The sequence below is a fragment of the Podarcis muralis genome, chromosome 2 (genome assembly GCF_964188315.1).
Source record: "Podarcis muralis chromosome 2, rPodMur119.hap1.1, whole genome shotgun sequence".
Classification (NCBI taxonomy): Eukaryota; Metazoa; Chordata; class Lepidosauria; order Squamata; family Lacertidae; genus Podarcis; species Podarcis muralis.
The window spans coordinates 70637391-70655844 of NC_135656.1; the positions used below are offsets into that span (position 1 = coordinate 70637391).

The 18454-nt window shown below is 45.6% G+C and overlaps 2 protein-coding genes across 3 annotated transcripts in view; one reads left to right on the plus strand and one right to left on the minus strand.

Moving 5' to 3' along the window:
* The first annotated feature begins 2055 nt into the window (after positions 1-2055).
* GNAT1 (G protein subunit alpha transducin 1) lies at positions 2056-13147 on the plus strand. Of its 2 annotated transcripts, XM_028718644.2 has the most exons (9): positions 2056-2382; positions 3744-3786; positions 4717-4858; positions 5370-5527; positions 6513-6641; positions 7752-7881; positions 8752-8905; positions 11523-11719; positions 12320-13147. In XM_028718644.2, exons 1-8 carry the CDS (start codon positions 2277-2279, stop codon positions 11711-11713), a joined length of 1053 nt encoding a protein of 350 aa, XP_028574477.1. In that variant the 5' UTR covers positions 2056-2276; the 3' UTR covers positions 11714-11719; positions 12320-13147. The 2 variants fall into 2 exon arrangements, with proteins under 2 accessions (XP_028574477.1, XP_028574479.1); XM_028718646.2 differs by lacking the exon at positions 12320-13147 and having other exon boundaries at positions 11506-11708.
* A 1227-nt stretch (positions 13148-14374) lies between these two features.
* Positions 14375-18454, minus strand: part of GNAI2 (G protein subunit alpha i2) — a 124515-nt gene continuing 120435 nt past the window's right edge. The window contains exons 8-9 of the mRNA XM_028718643.2: positions 16539-16764; positions 14375-15546 (exon numbers count right to left, since the gene is read on the minus strand). Coding sequence (XP_028574476.1) covers positions 16574-16764 — 191 coding nt within the window. The 3' untranslated portion in view covers positions 14375-15546; positions 16539-16573. The remainder of the gene's footprint in view (positions 15547-16538; positions 16765-18454) is intronic.

Below are 18454 nucleotides of genomic sequence, written 5' to 3' on the forward strand. Positions count from 1 at the left end.
ATTTTAAAATCTCGGGGCAGCGGAGACTTCGCTCCCGCCCGCCAGCATTTTAAAATCGCCCCGGGACAGCAGGGGCTTTTAAAATGCTGGCGGTCGGCAGCAAAGCCCTCCTGTCCCCGGAGCTTGCGGGGCGGGAGGTGGGAAGAAGGGCTTTTCTTCCCACCGCCAGCCTTCAGAACAGCCTTCTGAAGGCTGGCAGTGGGAAGAAAAGCCCTTGTCCCCCCCCCCCCCGCCCCAGCCTTCAGAAGAGGTCGGGGGACAGACTGTCCCTGGACCTGGTCTGAAGGCGGTTTCCCTAGGAACGCATTAATTGATTTTCAATGCATTCCTATGGGAAACCGTGCATCGCAAGACGAAAAACTCGCAAGACGAAGAGACTTGCGGAACGAATTAATTTTGTCTTGCAAGGCACCACTGTACTTTTTATATAGTCAATATAGGCACAGAGTTAAATTTTTTAACATTTTCTAATGGTGGTGTGCCTCGAGATTTTTTTCATGAAAGAAGTGTGCCTTTGCCCAAAAAAGGTTGGGAAACACTGCCCTACCCTACCCAACATCTATAACATATAGTTCAACCACATATACAGACTTCCAAGAGGGAATAAGCAAGTTCATAAGAGACAAAAGATGGGGGGAATGGAAGAAGGAAGAACAGAAGGAAAGGGAGCAGGGAAGGTGAGTTCTGAGTAACAGCTTTTAATATTCCCTTGCAGATCTAGATCAAACAGTTCCAGGAACAATGGCTAAATAGATCTCACTCACCTCTCATTGGTTAATCCTATTGCAAACCCAATTAACCATTACTGTCCATTATAAACACATTCCATTATTAATTTCCAGAGAGATGTCCACATCAGTCTCTTGCAGCAGAAACAAGAAAGAGTCTTTTGGCACCTTAAAGACTAATGAAAGTATTATGCCATAAGCTTTGGTGGACTTCATCAGAGAGCCAGTGTGGTGTAGTGGTTAAGAGCGGTAGTCTCGTAATCTGGGGGACCGGGTTCGCGTCTCCGCTCCTCCACACGCAGCTGCTGGGTGACCTTGGGTCAGTCACACTTCTTTGAAGTCTCTCAGCCCCACTCACCTCACAGAGTGTTTGTTGTGGGGGAGGAAGGGAAAGGAGATTGTTAGCCGCTTTGAGACTCCTTAGGGTAGTGATAAAGCGGGATATCAAATCCAAAACTCTTCTTCTTTCCTGAATTGCAGTTACATCAGTATATATCTACATGTGCATATGTACCTGCAGAAACTCACAAATTAAACAAACCATTTAAAAACCATGTTGGGTGGAATGGTTCTTTGAATTAGGCAGCACCAGGCACTCCCTGCAAGTATTCCACAAATAACTGGGTCATACTTCAGTATATATTCACAGGTCAATAGCGCTCACATTTTAGCAGAGCCGGTGTAGGAGAGCACTGCAATCGAATGTGTGAGATCTGGATGCTGTTCTTAGTCAAGAACTCACTGTATGTAGATAACACTGTCCCTCACACTCATTTCTACTTCTGTAAATCACAAAAGAAATCTAATTTGCAGGGTGCTTTTCATGAGAATTAAAGTGTCATATTTATTAATAGTTTGGGGTGATGTTACAAGCAGTTTTTATTAGCCTCCCCATCTTGAGGTTGTGAGGGGCATTTGTAGGGAGTTGGAATGGCCCAACCAAGCTAACTGTCCTCTTTCAAGCTGCGATAAAATTCACTCAGAAGCCAGAGTGAGATGGAAGCAAAAGGGCCATTTGGAAACCAATCCACTGTAGCTCTCCCTATGCTACTATAGCAGGAAGAGCGAGGTGTGACTTGGAGGGAGGGGTCTGCTTTGACAGTGTTGATACTTCCCTCCAGGTCAAGAGCAGATAGAAAGTGGAAACTGCTGAGTTTAGCATGCGGGGGGATTTGAGGGGCTTTATCTCAGGAATAGATTTGAGCAGCTGCTGAGCAAAGCAAGTCAGATTAAACTAAGAGGCAGGTCCTGCGGGTGTATTGCTCCAGACCCTTATTCACCTGTTCTCACTTCACATTGGCCAATACTGAACATCTGACCCCCCCCCCCCACTGGGTGGCGAAGTCCTCCCACCTGCAAGGCAGAAAGTGGCTGGTGCTGGAAAGGGGCGGGAGCAGCCATCAATATTGAAACATCTCAAGGGTGCAAGACTAGGAAGGTTCTGTGTGGAATACTTCTGGGCTGGACAGAAAAGCCAAACCACAACAGGACGTGCTGGAGGTCCCACGGAGGCTTGTCGGGATCCTCTCTTGCTGAACAAAAACAACGATGGGTGCAGGCGCCAGTGCAGAGGAAAAACACTCCCGTGAGCTGGAGAAGAAACTGAAGGAAGATGCTGAGAAGGATGCCAGGACAGTCAAGCTACTGCTTCTTGGTAAGTCCACCCCCACAGGCAGTCACTAAGGCTTTGCTCTTGTTGTGACTTCTCCCCCCTCACTGACCCCCCTCCCAATACTCCCATTTCTTAGCACATCTGAAAGCTGGTGCTGCAGATGTTGGTGGTGAATGAATCTGTACCTTTCCAACAGCAGCTATTTGGATCCTCAAATTCTGAGGAACCTGCCCAATGGCAGTGCTACATAGCCACCAAGGCATTATTGCAACCGCTCCATCCCCCTTTTCCATCTCAGTGTGGGGCTTTGTCCAGTGGCATGGTGTCTGGTTCTTATGAGGCAAGGCAAGGCTGAGTCCAAACACTGCACAGGAAAGGAGGTAGCAGTACGTACACACACACACACACACACACACACACACACACACACACACACACACAGAGTCTCCTGCCCTTAGCTGTGATGCCCTCATCATTGTGTGTACCTGCACCGCTTGTTTTCTGTGAAGCATTGCAGCTAAGCTGCCCATGGCCCAGATCATGTTATCTCTGCCATAAAGGTGAGCAGTGCTTAAAGCAATCTTAACCAAAGCCTTTGGGCCCAGGTAATCCTCCACAGCTCACTTGCTGCAGCACCAGCATAGATCCATGTCTAGAGGGAAGTTCATTATAAGGAAAGAAAGAAAAAACATGCCCTGTGAATTGGATCACTCACAGGGCCACCATGATCTCGCAGCCCAAGTCAGCAAAGCTATTACGACAGCCCTGCTGTCACCATACTTGGAATAGTTCTTTCCCCCTTCTACCATACCATGCTCTTCCCCTCCCTTCCCCAAACTTGGCATGTATCCATCAAAGTTTGGAAAATCTAAAAGAGGTAGATAGGCTTGTCAACTGACCCCAAACCCCAGCCTGGACTGCTCCTGGTCATTTAAGTGCCCTTCAATCTGCAGTTGAAGCTTTTCACAGCAGGGAGGTCCCAGCTACAATGGCTGGTTGGAAACTGGCAGCCCTAGATGATTCAAGGCCTCTCCCTGCTTATGGTTGTTTAATGTTGTATTCATCCCCAAAGTGTATTAAAAGCAAAACCGCTAACATGCTTCATGCATCTTACAGCTGCTAAAGCTAACACAGGAGGTTTGGATTGTGTATTCTAAACATATCCAGGACAGGCTGTGTGTCATATATAGCTCTGTCCTCCCAACATTGGACAATGGCCTGGGGTGGGGAGCAACAACCCGAGGAACTACCCCTGCTGCCCCCATCCTTCACTCTGCCCCACCCACTTCACCTCACCATAAACCTCCCAGCATTTCTTGTAGATTTTGTGTCATAGATGGAATTAAGTTTTTGAGTCAAATACAGATTATAATCTCTTTTCCTTTATATTTTTCCCTCACCAGGAGCTGGAGAATCAGGGAAAAGCACCATTGTCAAGCAAATGAAGTATGTGTGTGCTCAGGCAGCTATTCCTTGCCCACTACAATAACTCTTAAAGAGTGATAGTGAAACTGTACTAATAGGAATTCCTTAGCATACCCAATTGCATTCTCATCTGGAAGAGACTGGTAATGCAGAAGCGCAGACTGCCCCCCTTCTTACAAGGCCACTTCACATACTATGTTTTTAGGTGCACACCCATGATGTTTTAAGTGAACACCTAAAAGCACAGTGTTTGTGCACAACAAACATGTTTGCACACACAAGTACATCCTTCAAGGCGCGGATTACTGCTCCCTGTAAAGCGTGTACTCGTTGCCAGCAGCTGGAGGGGAATGCAGTCAAACATGATGGGAAAGAACTGCTGGCTGGTTTTCTGCATTGTTTCTATCTCCATGGTAGGTAATTTCCTCTAAGAGTTGGGATAGGAAGAAGGGGAAATTAGCTGGTCACCTTCCCACCCGCAGCTTTCCCTAGACCTAGAGACATTTCCTCCACACACACTGTTCCAAAGGTTTTTTTCTGGCAAAATATTCTGAAGCCATTTCTAAAATCTTTGCTCTTCATGGTGGATTTGCTTGACTCCCGTCTAACCAGACAGTACTGCTAAACTTTTCATGGCCCTGGAGAGACCTAAGCTGGTAGAGGCCTGTCTGAAACATGCAGCAGAATGAAAAGTTGTTGTTGTTGTTGTTGTTTGTTGTTGTTGTTATTAACAACCCACCCTTCACTCTGAAGTCTCAGGGCAGGTTACAGCATTAAAACACTGCAGTATAGAGTCATGTGCTGGAACGGCTCCAATGCCAAGCTAAGTGTCTGTCATCTCTGGCCTCTGGCCCCATTAGCTGGCCTCTCAGCAGTTCCCTCCCTGCCCAACATCCTTTAGCACACTAGTCAAGACCTGCTGGATTGATTTTCTGCCCTTACCTTTCACAGAATTATCCATCAGGATGGTTACTCATTAGAGGAATGCTTGGAGTTCATCTCCATTATTTACAGCAATACTTTGCAGTCCATGTTGGCCATTGTGAGGGCCATGGGCACACTCAACATCCAGTATGGAGACTCAGCCAGGCAGGTGAGTCACTGAGGAGTGGACTTTCTCCCAATGGGAATAAAAAAAGGTAAAGGACCCCTGACAGTTAAGTCCAGTCACGAACGACTCTGGGGTTGCGGCGCTCATCTCGCTTTACTGGCTGAGGGAGCCAACATTTGTCCACAGTTTTTCTGGTTCATGTGGCCAGCATGACTAAGCTGCTTCTGGCGAAACCAGAGCAGTGCACAGAAACGTTGTTTACCTTCCCGCTGGAGCGGTACCTATTTATCTACTTGCACTTTGACGTGCTTTCGAACTGCTAGGTTGGCAGGAGCAGGGACCGAGCAACAGGAGCTCACCTCATCGTGGGGATTCAAACTGCCGACCTTCCGATCGGCAAGCCCTAGGCTCAGTGGTTTAAACCACAACGCCCAATGGGAATAGTCATCTATTAATTAATCTATTTATTGTTATCATAATCAGAGGCTGATTTAAAGGGAAGGGCATTGGGGTGCTTTATTGCACTTACGTTTGCCTCCTTTCTCAACTGCAGGATGATTCCCGGAAGCTGCAGCACTTAGCAGACACCGTTGAAGAAGGCTGCATGTCGAAGGAGATGTCCGACATTATCTGCCGGCTCTGGGAGGACACCGGCATCCAAGCCTGCTTTGAGAGGGCCTCAGAGTATCAGCTGAATGACTCGGCTGGCTAGTAGGAACCCATTGCTTACACCCCTTGAGGCAAAGGCCCCTTGAGGCAAAGTTACCACAGGAGTGCAGTTCTATTTATTTCATTTATGAATGGCTTCCTATGAAGCATCTCAAAATGATTTCACAATGCAATAAAAACATCAGTAAAACAACTGCATATACAAAAACAGTTAAAACAATACACACAGAGGCAAAATTTAAAATCGAATGCATATAATGACTAAGGCTTTTTTTAAAAATCCTCTTAGAAGGCTTGTTGAAAGAGGAAATCATCTTCAGCAGCCCCTGAAAAAGCAGCAGAGATGGCAACGACTGGGTGCACCTGGAGTCACACATCTCTTCCCACTCAACTAACATAGTTGCATGTCTGGGAACTTTCTTAAGACATCTATATTTGTGCATCTCTGACCGAGAATATGCCTGCTCCATAGGCAAGCCCAACAAGCATAGAAATGCAGGGGAGAGAACATCCTTATGCTCAGCCACTCTTGGGCAGCCTTCACCTGCTGCAACTGGCAAAGTGCTTCCCTAAGAAGCAGAAACTTGAAAGGTAATTCAAGAAGGAAACTTCAGCTTTGCTGAAACTGAGCAGTACAGCAGAGTACTTAGCAGCCACTTTCCTGCTGCTGATTCTTTAAGAACAAGGTTATTTTTTTCTGATATAACCTGCCACTCACCTTGTCCAACGCACATGGCCACAGGAAACACAGGAAGCTGCCTTATACTTAGACCATGGATCCATTGGGCTCAGTATTGCCTAGACTTAGTAATGTCTCCACTGACTTGCAGAGACTCTTCAGGGCTTCAGGCAAGAGTCTCTTCCAGCCCTTCTTGGAGAGATGCCAGAGTTTGAGCCTGCCAGCATGCAGAGCAGGTGTTCTGCCCCTGAGCCCTGGTCCTTCCCCATTGTGACTGCCCACTCTGAAGACCAGAGGTCCCTCAGGTCTAGTTCACATGTTAACCCCGGTACCTTTCTCTATTCACAGTTACCTGAGTGACCTGCCACGACTAGTGGCCCCTGGATATGTCCCCACAGAGCAGGATGTTCTCCGCTCCAGGGTTAAGACCACGGGCATAATTGAAAGCCAGTTTTCCTTCAAGGACCTCCACTTCAGGTATTGTATGACTGTAGCTGGCGGACAACCGACCAATAAGGAAGATTGCAAAAGAGGGTGGATCATGCATCTGTGGAAGCAGTTGCCATGGAGCAACTGGTACAGCATTGTAATGAAAGGCATGAGTTTTGACTCCCCCTCCCAATCCACCACTGGAACTCCCAATTCAGCCATGAACGGGCTGATTGGTTTTAGGCAAGCCGCTCCCTCCTGGCCTCCCCACTTCCACCTGTAGTATGATAATATTGACCTGCTTTATAGCACTGTGCCAATGTACGGAAGGGCTTTGGGCAATTAGGAAAAATCATTCCATAAGTACCAAGTATTATCACTATTAGTGCACTGTGGAGGGATGTAATTTAGTTAACCTCTCCTCCATTTTACATCATTCTGGGGACACTTTCAATCTTTCCTTTCTGTACACCAAAGGTCGAAGGACAATAAATCAGTATGGCAATAGGGGCTGCCATCTATTTAAGAGAGCCAGTGAGGTGCAGTGGTTAGGCAGCCAGCTGAGGTGGGGGCGGGGATGGTCCCAGGTTAAAATCTCCACTCAGTGAAGAAGAATCTCACTGGGTGACCTTGGGCAAGTCTGTATTGTTCAGATGAAAGTACCCCAGAGGGCTGTTGGAAGGAGAAAATGCAAGTTGAAAACTCTTGTTTCCTTTAATGGGAAAAAGGAGAGAGAGAGAAAGGTACATAATTTAAATATCTTGTACCTCTGTTATTCATGTAATGGATAGGTATACACTGATAGGTATACACAATGGTGTAGTTAGGTGATTTTAGATTTTGGGCTCAGTGACCTTACCAGAGGGGGCGGAAGTTGTGTGTCTCTTTAGGTGGTCCTGTGTATCACTTCACTCACTTCAAACTCTGGGAAGCCATCTCTGCTGTGCTTCTCCCCTCCCCATTCTCACTCAGTCCCAGAGATAATAAATGCTCACCCGTCCAATTTGACAGTCAGCTCTTCATTCACCTCGCTGTTAAGGACCACATTTTGGGGCCCCTATGGCTCACTGCAGACCTTTCCCCATCAATTTGCTGTAACACATTGGGGGACTGCTGGGGAAGGCTGTTCAGAAGGGGCCTGTCTTAACTTCCTGGCAGGATGTTTGACGTGGGCGGCCAGCGCTCAGAGCGCAAGAAGTGGATCCACTGCTTTGAAGGAGTCACTTGCATCATCTTCATTGCTGCCCTCAGCGCCTATGACATGGTCCTGGTGGAGGACGACGATGTGGTAAGTAAGACTGTTTAGACTTTGGCTGCCAGGATTTGTAAACAGGCGTGGTGGATTAGTGGCAGAGGTAGTGTGCTGGAATGGTTAGTGTCAGACTGGGGAGATCAGTGTTCAAATCCTCACTAAGCCATGAAGCTCACTGGGCAAGTCACTCTGCTTAACCTACCTCAAAGGGTTGTTGTGAGAATAAGATGTGTGAAGGGGACAATGCCCTACAGCTGCCATGTGCTCATAGAAGGAAACATGGTGTATAAATAAGACATACCACATTTTCCCGTGTTTAAGACGATGTTTTTTTATTATAATTAAATGTTAAGAATTGGGGGTTGTCTTACACATGGATAGTGCAGAGGGGGCAATTAGTGGCGGCCACGAACAGGAGATTGTCAGCGGCGATAGGTAGGGTGATTGGTGGCTATGGCAAGGCCTGTTGGCGATTGGCTGCTGCTCCAGCAATTGGGCTGGTGATTGGCGGTTGCTGGCGGCCAGTGGCCAGACGATTGGTGGCTTTGGCGAGGCGTGCGATTGGCAGCTGCGGTCCAGCGTGTGAGCGATTCCCCCCCCCCCAAAATAGCTCAACAACTCTGGGCAATCCCCCCAAAAAAGCTGAACAACTCTTGGCATTTTCCCTCCACTTGGGGTCCCAAAAAATAGAAAAATATTGTAAGTGGTGCCGAGACTGAACTGGCTGTGGCATATCATGGTGAAATGACCTAAAGGGGATTAGGATAGTGTTACAGAATGCACCTTCTGTGCATTTAGGACACAGTTTTTGCCTACTGAAAGGCAGAGGAGCAAAATTTCTGATAAAATCAGGTTTAGGACTATGGTTGAAATTGAAGGTCTTTCTAACCCTGCCTTCCCTTCCAGAATCGCATGCATGAGAGCCTGCACCTCTTCAACAGTATCTGCAACCACCGCTACTTTGCCACCACCTCCATTGTTCTTTTCCTCAACAAGAAAGACGTTTTCCTGGAAAAGATCAAGAAGGCACACCTCAGCATCTGCTTTCCAGATTACGATGGTGAGTTCCCAGCATGCAACGTCCACATTGGTGTGGCTGCAGCATCTTCTAGCAGGGGTGGGGCACTGACAGCCCCCCAGATTGTTTGATTCTAACTCCCATCAACCCTAGCTAGCATGGCCAGTGTTGGAGGGTTACGGGTGTTGCAGTCTAGCTCTTGGATAGCTCAGTTGGTTAGAGTGTGGTGCTGATAACACCAAGGTTGCTGGTTCGATCCCCATATGGGACAGCTGCATATTCCTGCATTGCAGGGGGTTGGACTTGATGATCCTCAGGGTCCCTTCCAACTCCACAATTCTATGAGCATCTGGAGGGCCACAGGTGTCCCATCCCTTGTCTCCTAGTGAGCAGAAATGCTGGAATCTGTATGGTAGATGCAGGAAGAGAGTTTTCTCTTTTAATTCTGAAAAAGGCTTCAGAAGCTGAACACCAGCTAGGATGACTAGTTTCAGACTGGTCTGGTATTTTTATCAAATAAGCATTAAGATAGAAATGGAAAATTGCATACATTTAGATGAAGTAAGGAAGAAATAAATGACCAAGGGCTGTACCATCATCCCACCCGCCTTTCCAAGAAAGATGGTGGTACTAGATGAGGACTATAATATCACAATGAAGCAAGTTTTAATTTCTTTATCTCCACGAAGGCTCCCTCTTGTCAATCTATAGGGTCAAATAATGCATTCGGTACAACTGACACCATACAAAGATGGCCCAAGGAACACATTATTTTTGCAGCTGGCCTAACCATGTTAGAATTCACGAGTTCAGCCATGTTGACTTTCTGAATGACACCCACTTCTATTATTTTGTGGAGCTGTTAACAACACTCCTCTATTTTCTTGGGTGGGTGCTGCATTAATCATGTGACTGGGGATGGGGAGGGCTGCAGGCGGGAATGGGAAGAGTTGGCCCTTTGTGCCCCCAGTGGAGAGCTTGGCGCTGTGTGTGCTTGGTGCTGTCTTGAACTTTTATTACAAGGAGAAAATAGATGGAGTATTTCATTTGCTCCCTTGGAGCAAAAGGAACAAGTTACTTTCTGTAATCTATGGATATTATCTTGCAGGGAGAGAAGGTGGGTGTTCCTTTTGTGGAAAAACCCAAAAACAAACATGTTTTGGGAAAGATGCCACTAGGGGGCCTCGGTGCTCTATGAAACATGACACTCCTCTGCCACGTAAACCAGAACCCGGCATCTTCAGTGATCTTCCAAGGGCTGTGTAACAGACAGACCTTTTTTTTTTTTAGTTTTCACACTTCTGTCTTGCCTATTATTCCTTATTTTAGTCTTTAAAATTGCATTCCTCCAGCTCCTACCAAATGCAGGCCCTTCAAATGTGGTGTGCTTGATGTGGTCATGGTTAAAAAGTTGAATGCATGCAAAACTCCTCTTGCCTTTTTTTTTTTAAAGGAGCCATTGGATGTTGCAAATGAAGAGGGAGGGTGGCTTAACCAATCCCCCTTTGGCCATTTTCTTGCTCAAAATTGCTCAAAATTGCCCCTAACTGCCTTTTCACCCACAGTGGAAAAGTCAAGAGTTGGGACTGATGCCCAAACTAGGAGCAATAAGAGCATCTCTTTACCTTGGGTTCTGGTCCAAATCCTGTCTAAAGCAGGGGACACTGGCCTAGCCTTTAGCAGGGAAGCATGTGTCTAGGCTAACCCTGCCCCACTTACCTCCCTGACAGATGCTTTTCTCCTCAGCTACTGCAGTGAGTAGCAGCAGTGAGTTCAGCTGGAAGAGAAGTACTCGGTGGTTAGAGGGAAGGTTTAGATCCCCTCATCTGCACACCACTTCTGCTTTCAATACTGGCGCCTCAGCTCCCTACTTGGTATATGTGATTGGAACTGACAAACAGACCCGATGTCACACCCAGTTTTACCCTTTGCGTGAAATTTGTATTATTTTAGGCCCAAATATGACACAATAGTCGTTCCAATAAGAAAAATATCTGGAAAACCCTGGGGTTATCAAAATATCAAACTTTTTAATAAAAAAGCATGATTATTTGAATCCAAGAAAGTTCTAAAGTACCATATGAAAGCCTAGAGAACCCTGGAAAGCTGCACAAACTGGAAAGCCCCACACCCCTTTCACCAAATGAGCAAGTTTTTAGGAAGAAGCTCTCTTACAAATGTCAGATGAGGTTTATATGAAGGACGAGGGCCCCTAAGATATGCAGAATCAGAAGTTACCTGGGGAATTACAGAACATCGAAAGGGATGTTCTGTGAGCAACAGAAATGTGAGGTACAGAGCACTTCCCACAGAGGAACTTTTGCTATAATTATTGCTATCATGTCTAACAAAGTGATTAAGCTGCAGCAGCTGCCGTGCTCTGCATGGCAGAGATTGGGATAAATTCTATGCAGCCTGAAGTCCAGCAGGTGTCAGGTTTAGCATCGTGGACAGGGAGCACGTCATAGTTGTGTCCAATCTCAACTTGCCCCAGGAGGCATATATCACAATAAATAATTAGAGCCCTGCCTCATTTGTGGATGGAGGATGATTCCAAGGCAGGAGGTATCATGTGGAAATGTGTAGAGGCAGATTTTTAAAAACCAATTCCTAAGTGAAGCTGCTCTCTGATACCATCCCAGCATCCGTGTCTATACAGGGTCCAATACCTACGAGGATGCCGGTGCCTACATCAAGGTGCAGTTCCTGGAGCTGAACATAAGGAAAGATGTGAAGGAAATCTACTCACACATGACCTGTGCCACAGACACCCAGAATGTCAAGTTTGTCTTTGATGCTGTCACTGACATAATCATCAAAGAAAATCTGAAGGATTGTGGCCTTTTCTGACTGCAGGTGGGTTTTTCTCCCAGGTTGGTCAACTCTATGCAGTGGGTAAGCCAAGACCCCACTTTCCTAGTGCAAATGGTCAGGCGGATCCTGTTGTATTATTTGATTGTGCAATGAGAAGTAAAGCAGCCTTTTGCAGCAGAGCAAGGCAGACTCTTGGCATCACCACTGAACCATTTGGGGGGGGGGGGGAGTGGGAGGCCTGTATCTCAAAATTGGATGATAAATACCTTGCACATAGAAGGTCAAAGATCACAGTTCAGTGTCTGACATCTCCAGTTTGGTAGTAGGTGATGTGAAACCACGCTGGTCTGAGGCCCTGAAGAACTGCTTCCAGGGAGAACAAATGAGTTTTAGACAAGCAACTTGGCCTAGTAAGCAATGAATTCCCATGGTCCCTTAACAACAACAGAGGGCAAGCGCCCAAGCCCTGCTTGTGGGAATCTGTGAGGAGTTGGGTTTGCCGATATGCAGAGCAGGATTCTTGCTCTGAGCCAGCAAAGCTATTCGGTTGCTAGGATGGGGTAGGCCAAAGTGGCTTTCAAGGAAAACTAGTTGCTAAGTGGGATCTTTGTTCCTCACTTTGTACACCTTTTCTCTCTCTAGGTATTCCTGGCCCTTCTGGTGAAATGCAGCATTGCAAATTCAGCAGTGTGAAAGGGAAGCTTTCCCCTCACCTGAGCTTATGCACTCATTCACATTCGTTCTTGCATGCTGGCTGGCTATAGTGATCCCCACAGATGGGGAAAGGAGTTTCTCCCTCATCTGAGCTAAGCCAGACAAAAGATTCTCCATCCCGTCATGGAACTCTGAGATTACTAGGCAGCTTCCAAATACACCCCAGGAGTGTTGACCGCTACCTCTTCATTGACACCCAGGAAAAGCAGGCAAGAGCTTCATTCTGGTAACTCACTTTCTACCTAAGCCACCTCTGTGGTGTGGGAGTTGTTAAGCATGTGTGGAGTTTCCTCCCATATTGGGCTTGTTTGCGGAGTCCTGACAGTTTAGGAAACCTTTTTCTTTCTGTCCCCTTTGATTTCTGCTCTTGTAAATAGTGGGCACTTGCTAGGCTTCTTATAGGTGTACTAGGGCACTAACACACCTGTGCACACAGGGTGCTGCAGTAGCACGAGTAGATGGAGAGAGATTCGAGCCTTTACACAAGGTGCAAAAGCTTGAAAACCAAACTCCTGGCCAAGGCACAAGTCAAAATCCTAGAACTATCCTTAATACAAGATTTCAGTTTTAATTTTTGCTTAAATGGCATTTTCTCAGCATGGTTCTCTAGTGAAGCCTTTTTTTTGTTTCACTGGGGGGCTCTGTAATTATCTGTAGCAGCACCAACAGTATGTGCCCAAACACAGTGACCTCACAATATCACAAATAGCTGGTTTTATCAATAAAGTAATAAGCACATTTTTTCTTTATACTTTATCTCTTTCGTTTCTAGTACTTAGAATCATTTATCTATTACTCTTTCTTTAGCTTGGAGTGATCTGTATTTAGTTACTAGTTCTTAGACCCCAAAGTCCATGTGTTTGTGTTAACTACCAACCATTACTCATGAATTAGGATGGTTTCATCCTAGAAGAAGAGATCAAGATCCTCTTTAACCATCAGCAAAGATATACACAAAATCATGAGGTTGTCTTGAAAACCAAGGGCTATTTAAAGCATGCTGAATGGGAAGGTACATTAGCTGGAGGCTACAGGAACTGTGCAAAAGGAGGCCGCACCAGCCATGCACAGATCCCAGCCAGTCAATGTTCATAGTTCCTAAATAATGTAATGGCATGTGCAGATTCAGTAAACAGGGAATTCCACACATTTTCTGATCAGTGTATTCACTTGGACACTGAAAATTTACAGGTCAACATAGATTTATATAACACATTGAACACAACCTGAGAGAGCAGGCATATTGACTGCACAATGGACACAATTCCTTTTTCACCTTTCTATTATGTGCACGTTTTCCACATCTGAATATGCACAACAACTGCTTTCCCTGCACATTTGGTTTATGTGCACACTCCCTGCCCCAACCCCAGCACCACCAAAAAAAAAAGAAGAAAAAAGAAAAGATAGTTCCTCATGGTATTTCCAAGCAGAGGTCTCTAATGGGAACCTTGAGAGATGGCTTTCACAGAGTTGCTCAAGTTAGGAAAGGTTCTTCTTTGCTGTCTATGATATGTCTCTGGCTTCCTCCCAACCAAGCGAGGAAGCCAGTGGTGTAGTCCACACCATGCAGCAAATGGTTACATACATCCCCCACCAGAAAGCCCCTAATCAGCTGTGGGGGCTGGGAATGGCAGGTGATCTGCTGCATTGGACATTGCTAGAAAGGCCAGGCGCCCATGTGTTATCTTAAGACTTTACTCATTCACGCTTGTTCTGGGAAGTGCGATTTCCAAGGGTTGTGGCTGATCATAAACTTAAACAAAGCCATGTGCCTGAGTTTTATCTAAACCAAACCACTTGCAAACCTTGAAGTGCAGATGATGCCAGACTGATGGAACCCCTTTCAGAGCCATGTGCAAAGCCAGCTCTTCGGTGCTGTGTTGGCCCCGGTTTAAAGCAAAATGGTCTGGCGAAATCCATTTGGCAATGCAGAAGTCCTCACTGGTGCGTGCAAGAGAAGCAATGCAGAGTAAACAGGGCTTTCTTTCTACTTTTTATTATTTCAAACCGTGTGAACAATTTGGTAAAACATTGTGATAAAAGCTAGGCTGCGTCTTGACGGTTACTAATGGCCCTGGTGCCCATCGACTGCCCGGCAGGCAGGACCGCTTAACATACAGCAGTGTTTCCTCAACTGGTACTACAGTTAGAGCTAAGAAAATACATTAAAATAGACCTGACATTACAGCAACCTCAGGCCCTGGGGTGGGGCACAAAGGAATGGAAAGAAGTCCTTAGTGGAATCTTAGCCCTTAGGAACCTAATTCTGTGGCCAGGAAGAAATGGTGTTTTAAACCCATGGGCGCTGCCCCCTCATAAAAAGCTTGGCCTGGACCACAGCAGAAAGGGAGAAAAGGGCTGGGGGGAAGAGAAAGGGGGAGTCCATTTTATGCTAATCTAAAACACAATGCACATTGAAGCAAACTAAGAAACAGATGTAAACATACAGACACCCTCAAGGCACAAAATTTACTAGAGAAGATGAGCTCATGTTGGGCAACTCAACTGTTTACTACATGACATTTTAAATAAGGGTTTCTTTTTTAAAAAATGGTTTAAAAAAAAATAGGTCAACTTTTCCTGCACAAGTTGGCTTCTGGAGGAATGTTTTTTTCGTTTTCTTGCCAGTCTGTGCAAATCATGGAGGTAGGAGCTGAGAAGCTTGCTCCATGGCAAGAGCTCCACCTGTTGGAAGGTGAAAAACAAATGGACAGTGGTTTGCTTTGGCAGAGCCAGACAGAGGTTTGCTTGGACCATTTGCCTTTAAAAAAAAAAGGAAAGGAAAAATAATTAAAAACATGTCCAAACCCCCTTGACCGGTTACCTTCTGCACTTCAGCTTTAAAAAATAAAAATAAAAATGGACATACATGGAAATGTTACAGCTATGGCAGGCCACCAATCATTGGTGCTTCAGTAAGGCTTTGTGGGCACAGGGATAGGATACAAGCAGCCTGCAAGAGGCACCTGGGACAGCACAGAGCAGGGGAAGCAATGGAAACTGTCCCTCGGACAGGCAGAAACTCCAAAGTCTCATCATTAGGGAAATGAAAAGGAATGGAACAAAAATGTAAGAAGCAGAAGTCATTAAATGGTGCAGTCCTCCCTTCATCAAAACCAGCCTCTTCCTCATATGGAGCAGTTCAAGTAATCCTGCAAAAGGAGAGAGCACAGAAAAGTGAATCAGCTCAAGCTGGAAGAAGAGTGCACTGGCCACAGGCATTGGCAGGACCCCTGGAGCTGCTTTTGGAGTCTGCTGCCTCTGATTTTCTGCACATCTGTCAGAACGGAAGTCAATTATCCGAAGGAGTCGGACAGATATACACAAACATTGCTCACTTCAGTGGCCATGATGGAACCAAGCAACATGCAGCTTGCACCACATGTGCAACCATTGATTCAGTACCTCCCCAGTCTGTGAGCTGCATGTTAGTTTGTAATATACCCAGAGAAAGAAGGCTTCACCCATCATTTCTTAAACACATAAGAGAGCCTGCTGGATCAGGCCACTTATTATTCATAAAATTTGTATACTGCCCATCATCAGAGGATCACAGGGCGGTTTACAATATAAAAATACAATAACAAATAAAAAGAATACTTCCATCTCCCCAAATTTGAAAGGCCAGAGATAGTTTAATACAAAGCCAAAGGCCTGGGAACTAATCTCTGATGGACCATCTTTCTGAGCCTGGAATTATGTCAAGGGGCCCAGACGCATTTCAAGATTAGTTCAGAGCAGTTTAACAAGTTGATCCCCATCAGATTTTGAAGAGCTTCATCTCCACTGAGTCTGAAGGGAGCCCACATGAAAACAAGCTAGCATTTCTCTCCTCCAGCAAGCCAAGCCCTCCAGCTCCCATCAACTCAAGTTCACAGGGCATCAATGATTCTGCTTCATCTTTCTGCAATGGCAAAACCACTCCTCTGCCCCTTCGCCCTGCCAGCTCTCAGTGCCCTTTGGCATCTCAAACAGTCGCTTCTGCTACTACCTTTGAGACACAGCCACACACAATGGTGCATATTAAGATGTACAGAGATGTCACAGAATTGACAGCCATGTCTTGCTCACACATTTATTTCCTGGGAAGAAACAGAAGTGCATGCCCTTTCGGGCACGTGGACGAGTGTGTGCAATGCCTCACCTTCCTGTGTTCCTCAGTAGATGCCGCCTGGAGAGCTAGAAGAGCCCACAGTCCTTCAGGTTATTTTTGATGATGACATCAGTGACAGCATCGAAGACAAACTGCACGTTCTTGGTATCAGTGGCACAGGTGAAGTGGGTGTAGATCTCCTTGGTGTCCTTCCTCTTGTTCAGGTCCTCAAACTTGCTCTGGATGTAGCCAGCAGCTTCATCATACTTGTTGGCCCCTAAGGAAGAGGAGGAAAGAAAGAGAATGAGAGAGAGATCCACAGAATGATATCAGGACAGGACTGGGTGCACTAACTCAATGTAGATTTCTGCCCCCGAAATGACACCCATGGAATCAGACGCTGGTAGTTCAGAAAAGCAAGGCATTAACTCCTGCTCTAGTCCTTAAAGAGGCCAACATATGCTGCTAACAATACTGGGAACAATCATGATACCTACAGCTTGAGCTTATTTTAATACATGAGCAGTTTATAGTAGAAATGTGGTATGGCAGAGTTGAAGATTCTGGCCCGGAAAAAGCTCTGATTTCCTCATCCGCCTAGTACTGAGTAGTAACTGAATGAATTTACAGCAAAACTGACTAAATAAATTCAAAGGGAAATACACTGGCTGACCGGCTCCTGCTCATGAAACTCAAGAGCCACACAGCTTAGTCATACCAGGAAGCTGCAATGCTGACACAAGCAGTTGCAATAGAGCGGTGCATTTTTCGGGGGTGGGGAGGTGTTCAAGTCACTTTGCAAAACGATCAGTTTCACACTTTCCAAAGCAATATGAGAACTGAAACACAGCCATTCTTTGAAATTCACACCTATCTGAATTTTGTGGTGCAGTTCTCAAACCATAGTTGACAAAAACACCAAAAAAATGCATTAGGATGAATTTGTGAGAACAACAACAACAACAATTATTTATACCCCGCCCATCTGGCTGGGTTTCCCCAGCATTGTTATTAGTAAAAATTGCTTTGCAATAATGGGCACCTTAGTCAAAACTGCATATAAAATGTATTTATTAGGAGAAATTAGAACTAAAATGCTGTTGAATTTTCATGAGGAAAGATTGGAAACAAGAGAAACAGACAGAACTGAAATTGGCAAGTTCTTCCATCCCTAGCTGTGCTTTGCATACCATGCCTCTCTGGTCAGGAGGAGGCTTAAAAACTGAGAAAAGAAAAAGGAGGGGAAGAGATCCTTCCCTGCAGATTCCCAAAGAAGCAATTCTAACTCTTGGCCATTTTTATATATTCATCACAGCTGAATGGTGGTTCAGCTGAACAGCAGAAGTTTGAGTGGCGCAGGGATGGAAAGATACTGAGAGTAAAAAAATAAAAAAGGTGTCAATTTTGAACAATGGCAGAGGTTTGAGTAGAGCAAGCAGGGGGAAGGGTAACCCAGAGGGGTAGCAGCAGTTTAAAACAAGCTTTGAGTACAGTAAGAAAGGAGTTGGGAAAGGCTCTGTTGTGTTAGTTTTTTTGTGTTTGCTTCTGTGTGTGTATATCTCAACTATTTCTCTTTGTTAAAATTGTTTCCTTTCTTTCTTTCAAAAAAGAGCAACCCCTCAGTGTCCCTCCATCCCTAAATACAATGCATTTCACTCTGATACCATGAGTTCCAGACGCCAAGTTCCAGATTCAATGCAGTAATTTAGCACAGATATTTTCTTAAGGAACAAACATCCAGCTGTGCACAGCATCACCTGAACTTAACCTTCTCTACCTGAAAAAGCTAGCTGACCACCTTGTTCTTAAGATTCTACTCATCTTATATATGCAGTAATATATATAATGGGATATGTGTGTGTAAAGAGGCTGCAGAATAGAAGAAAGGAGGGAGAACAGAAACGGAGCGATCTGTGTGCAAGGGAGAATTGAGAAAAGGAGGATGGAGGGGGAAGGAAGGGAGTGAA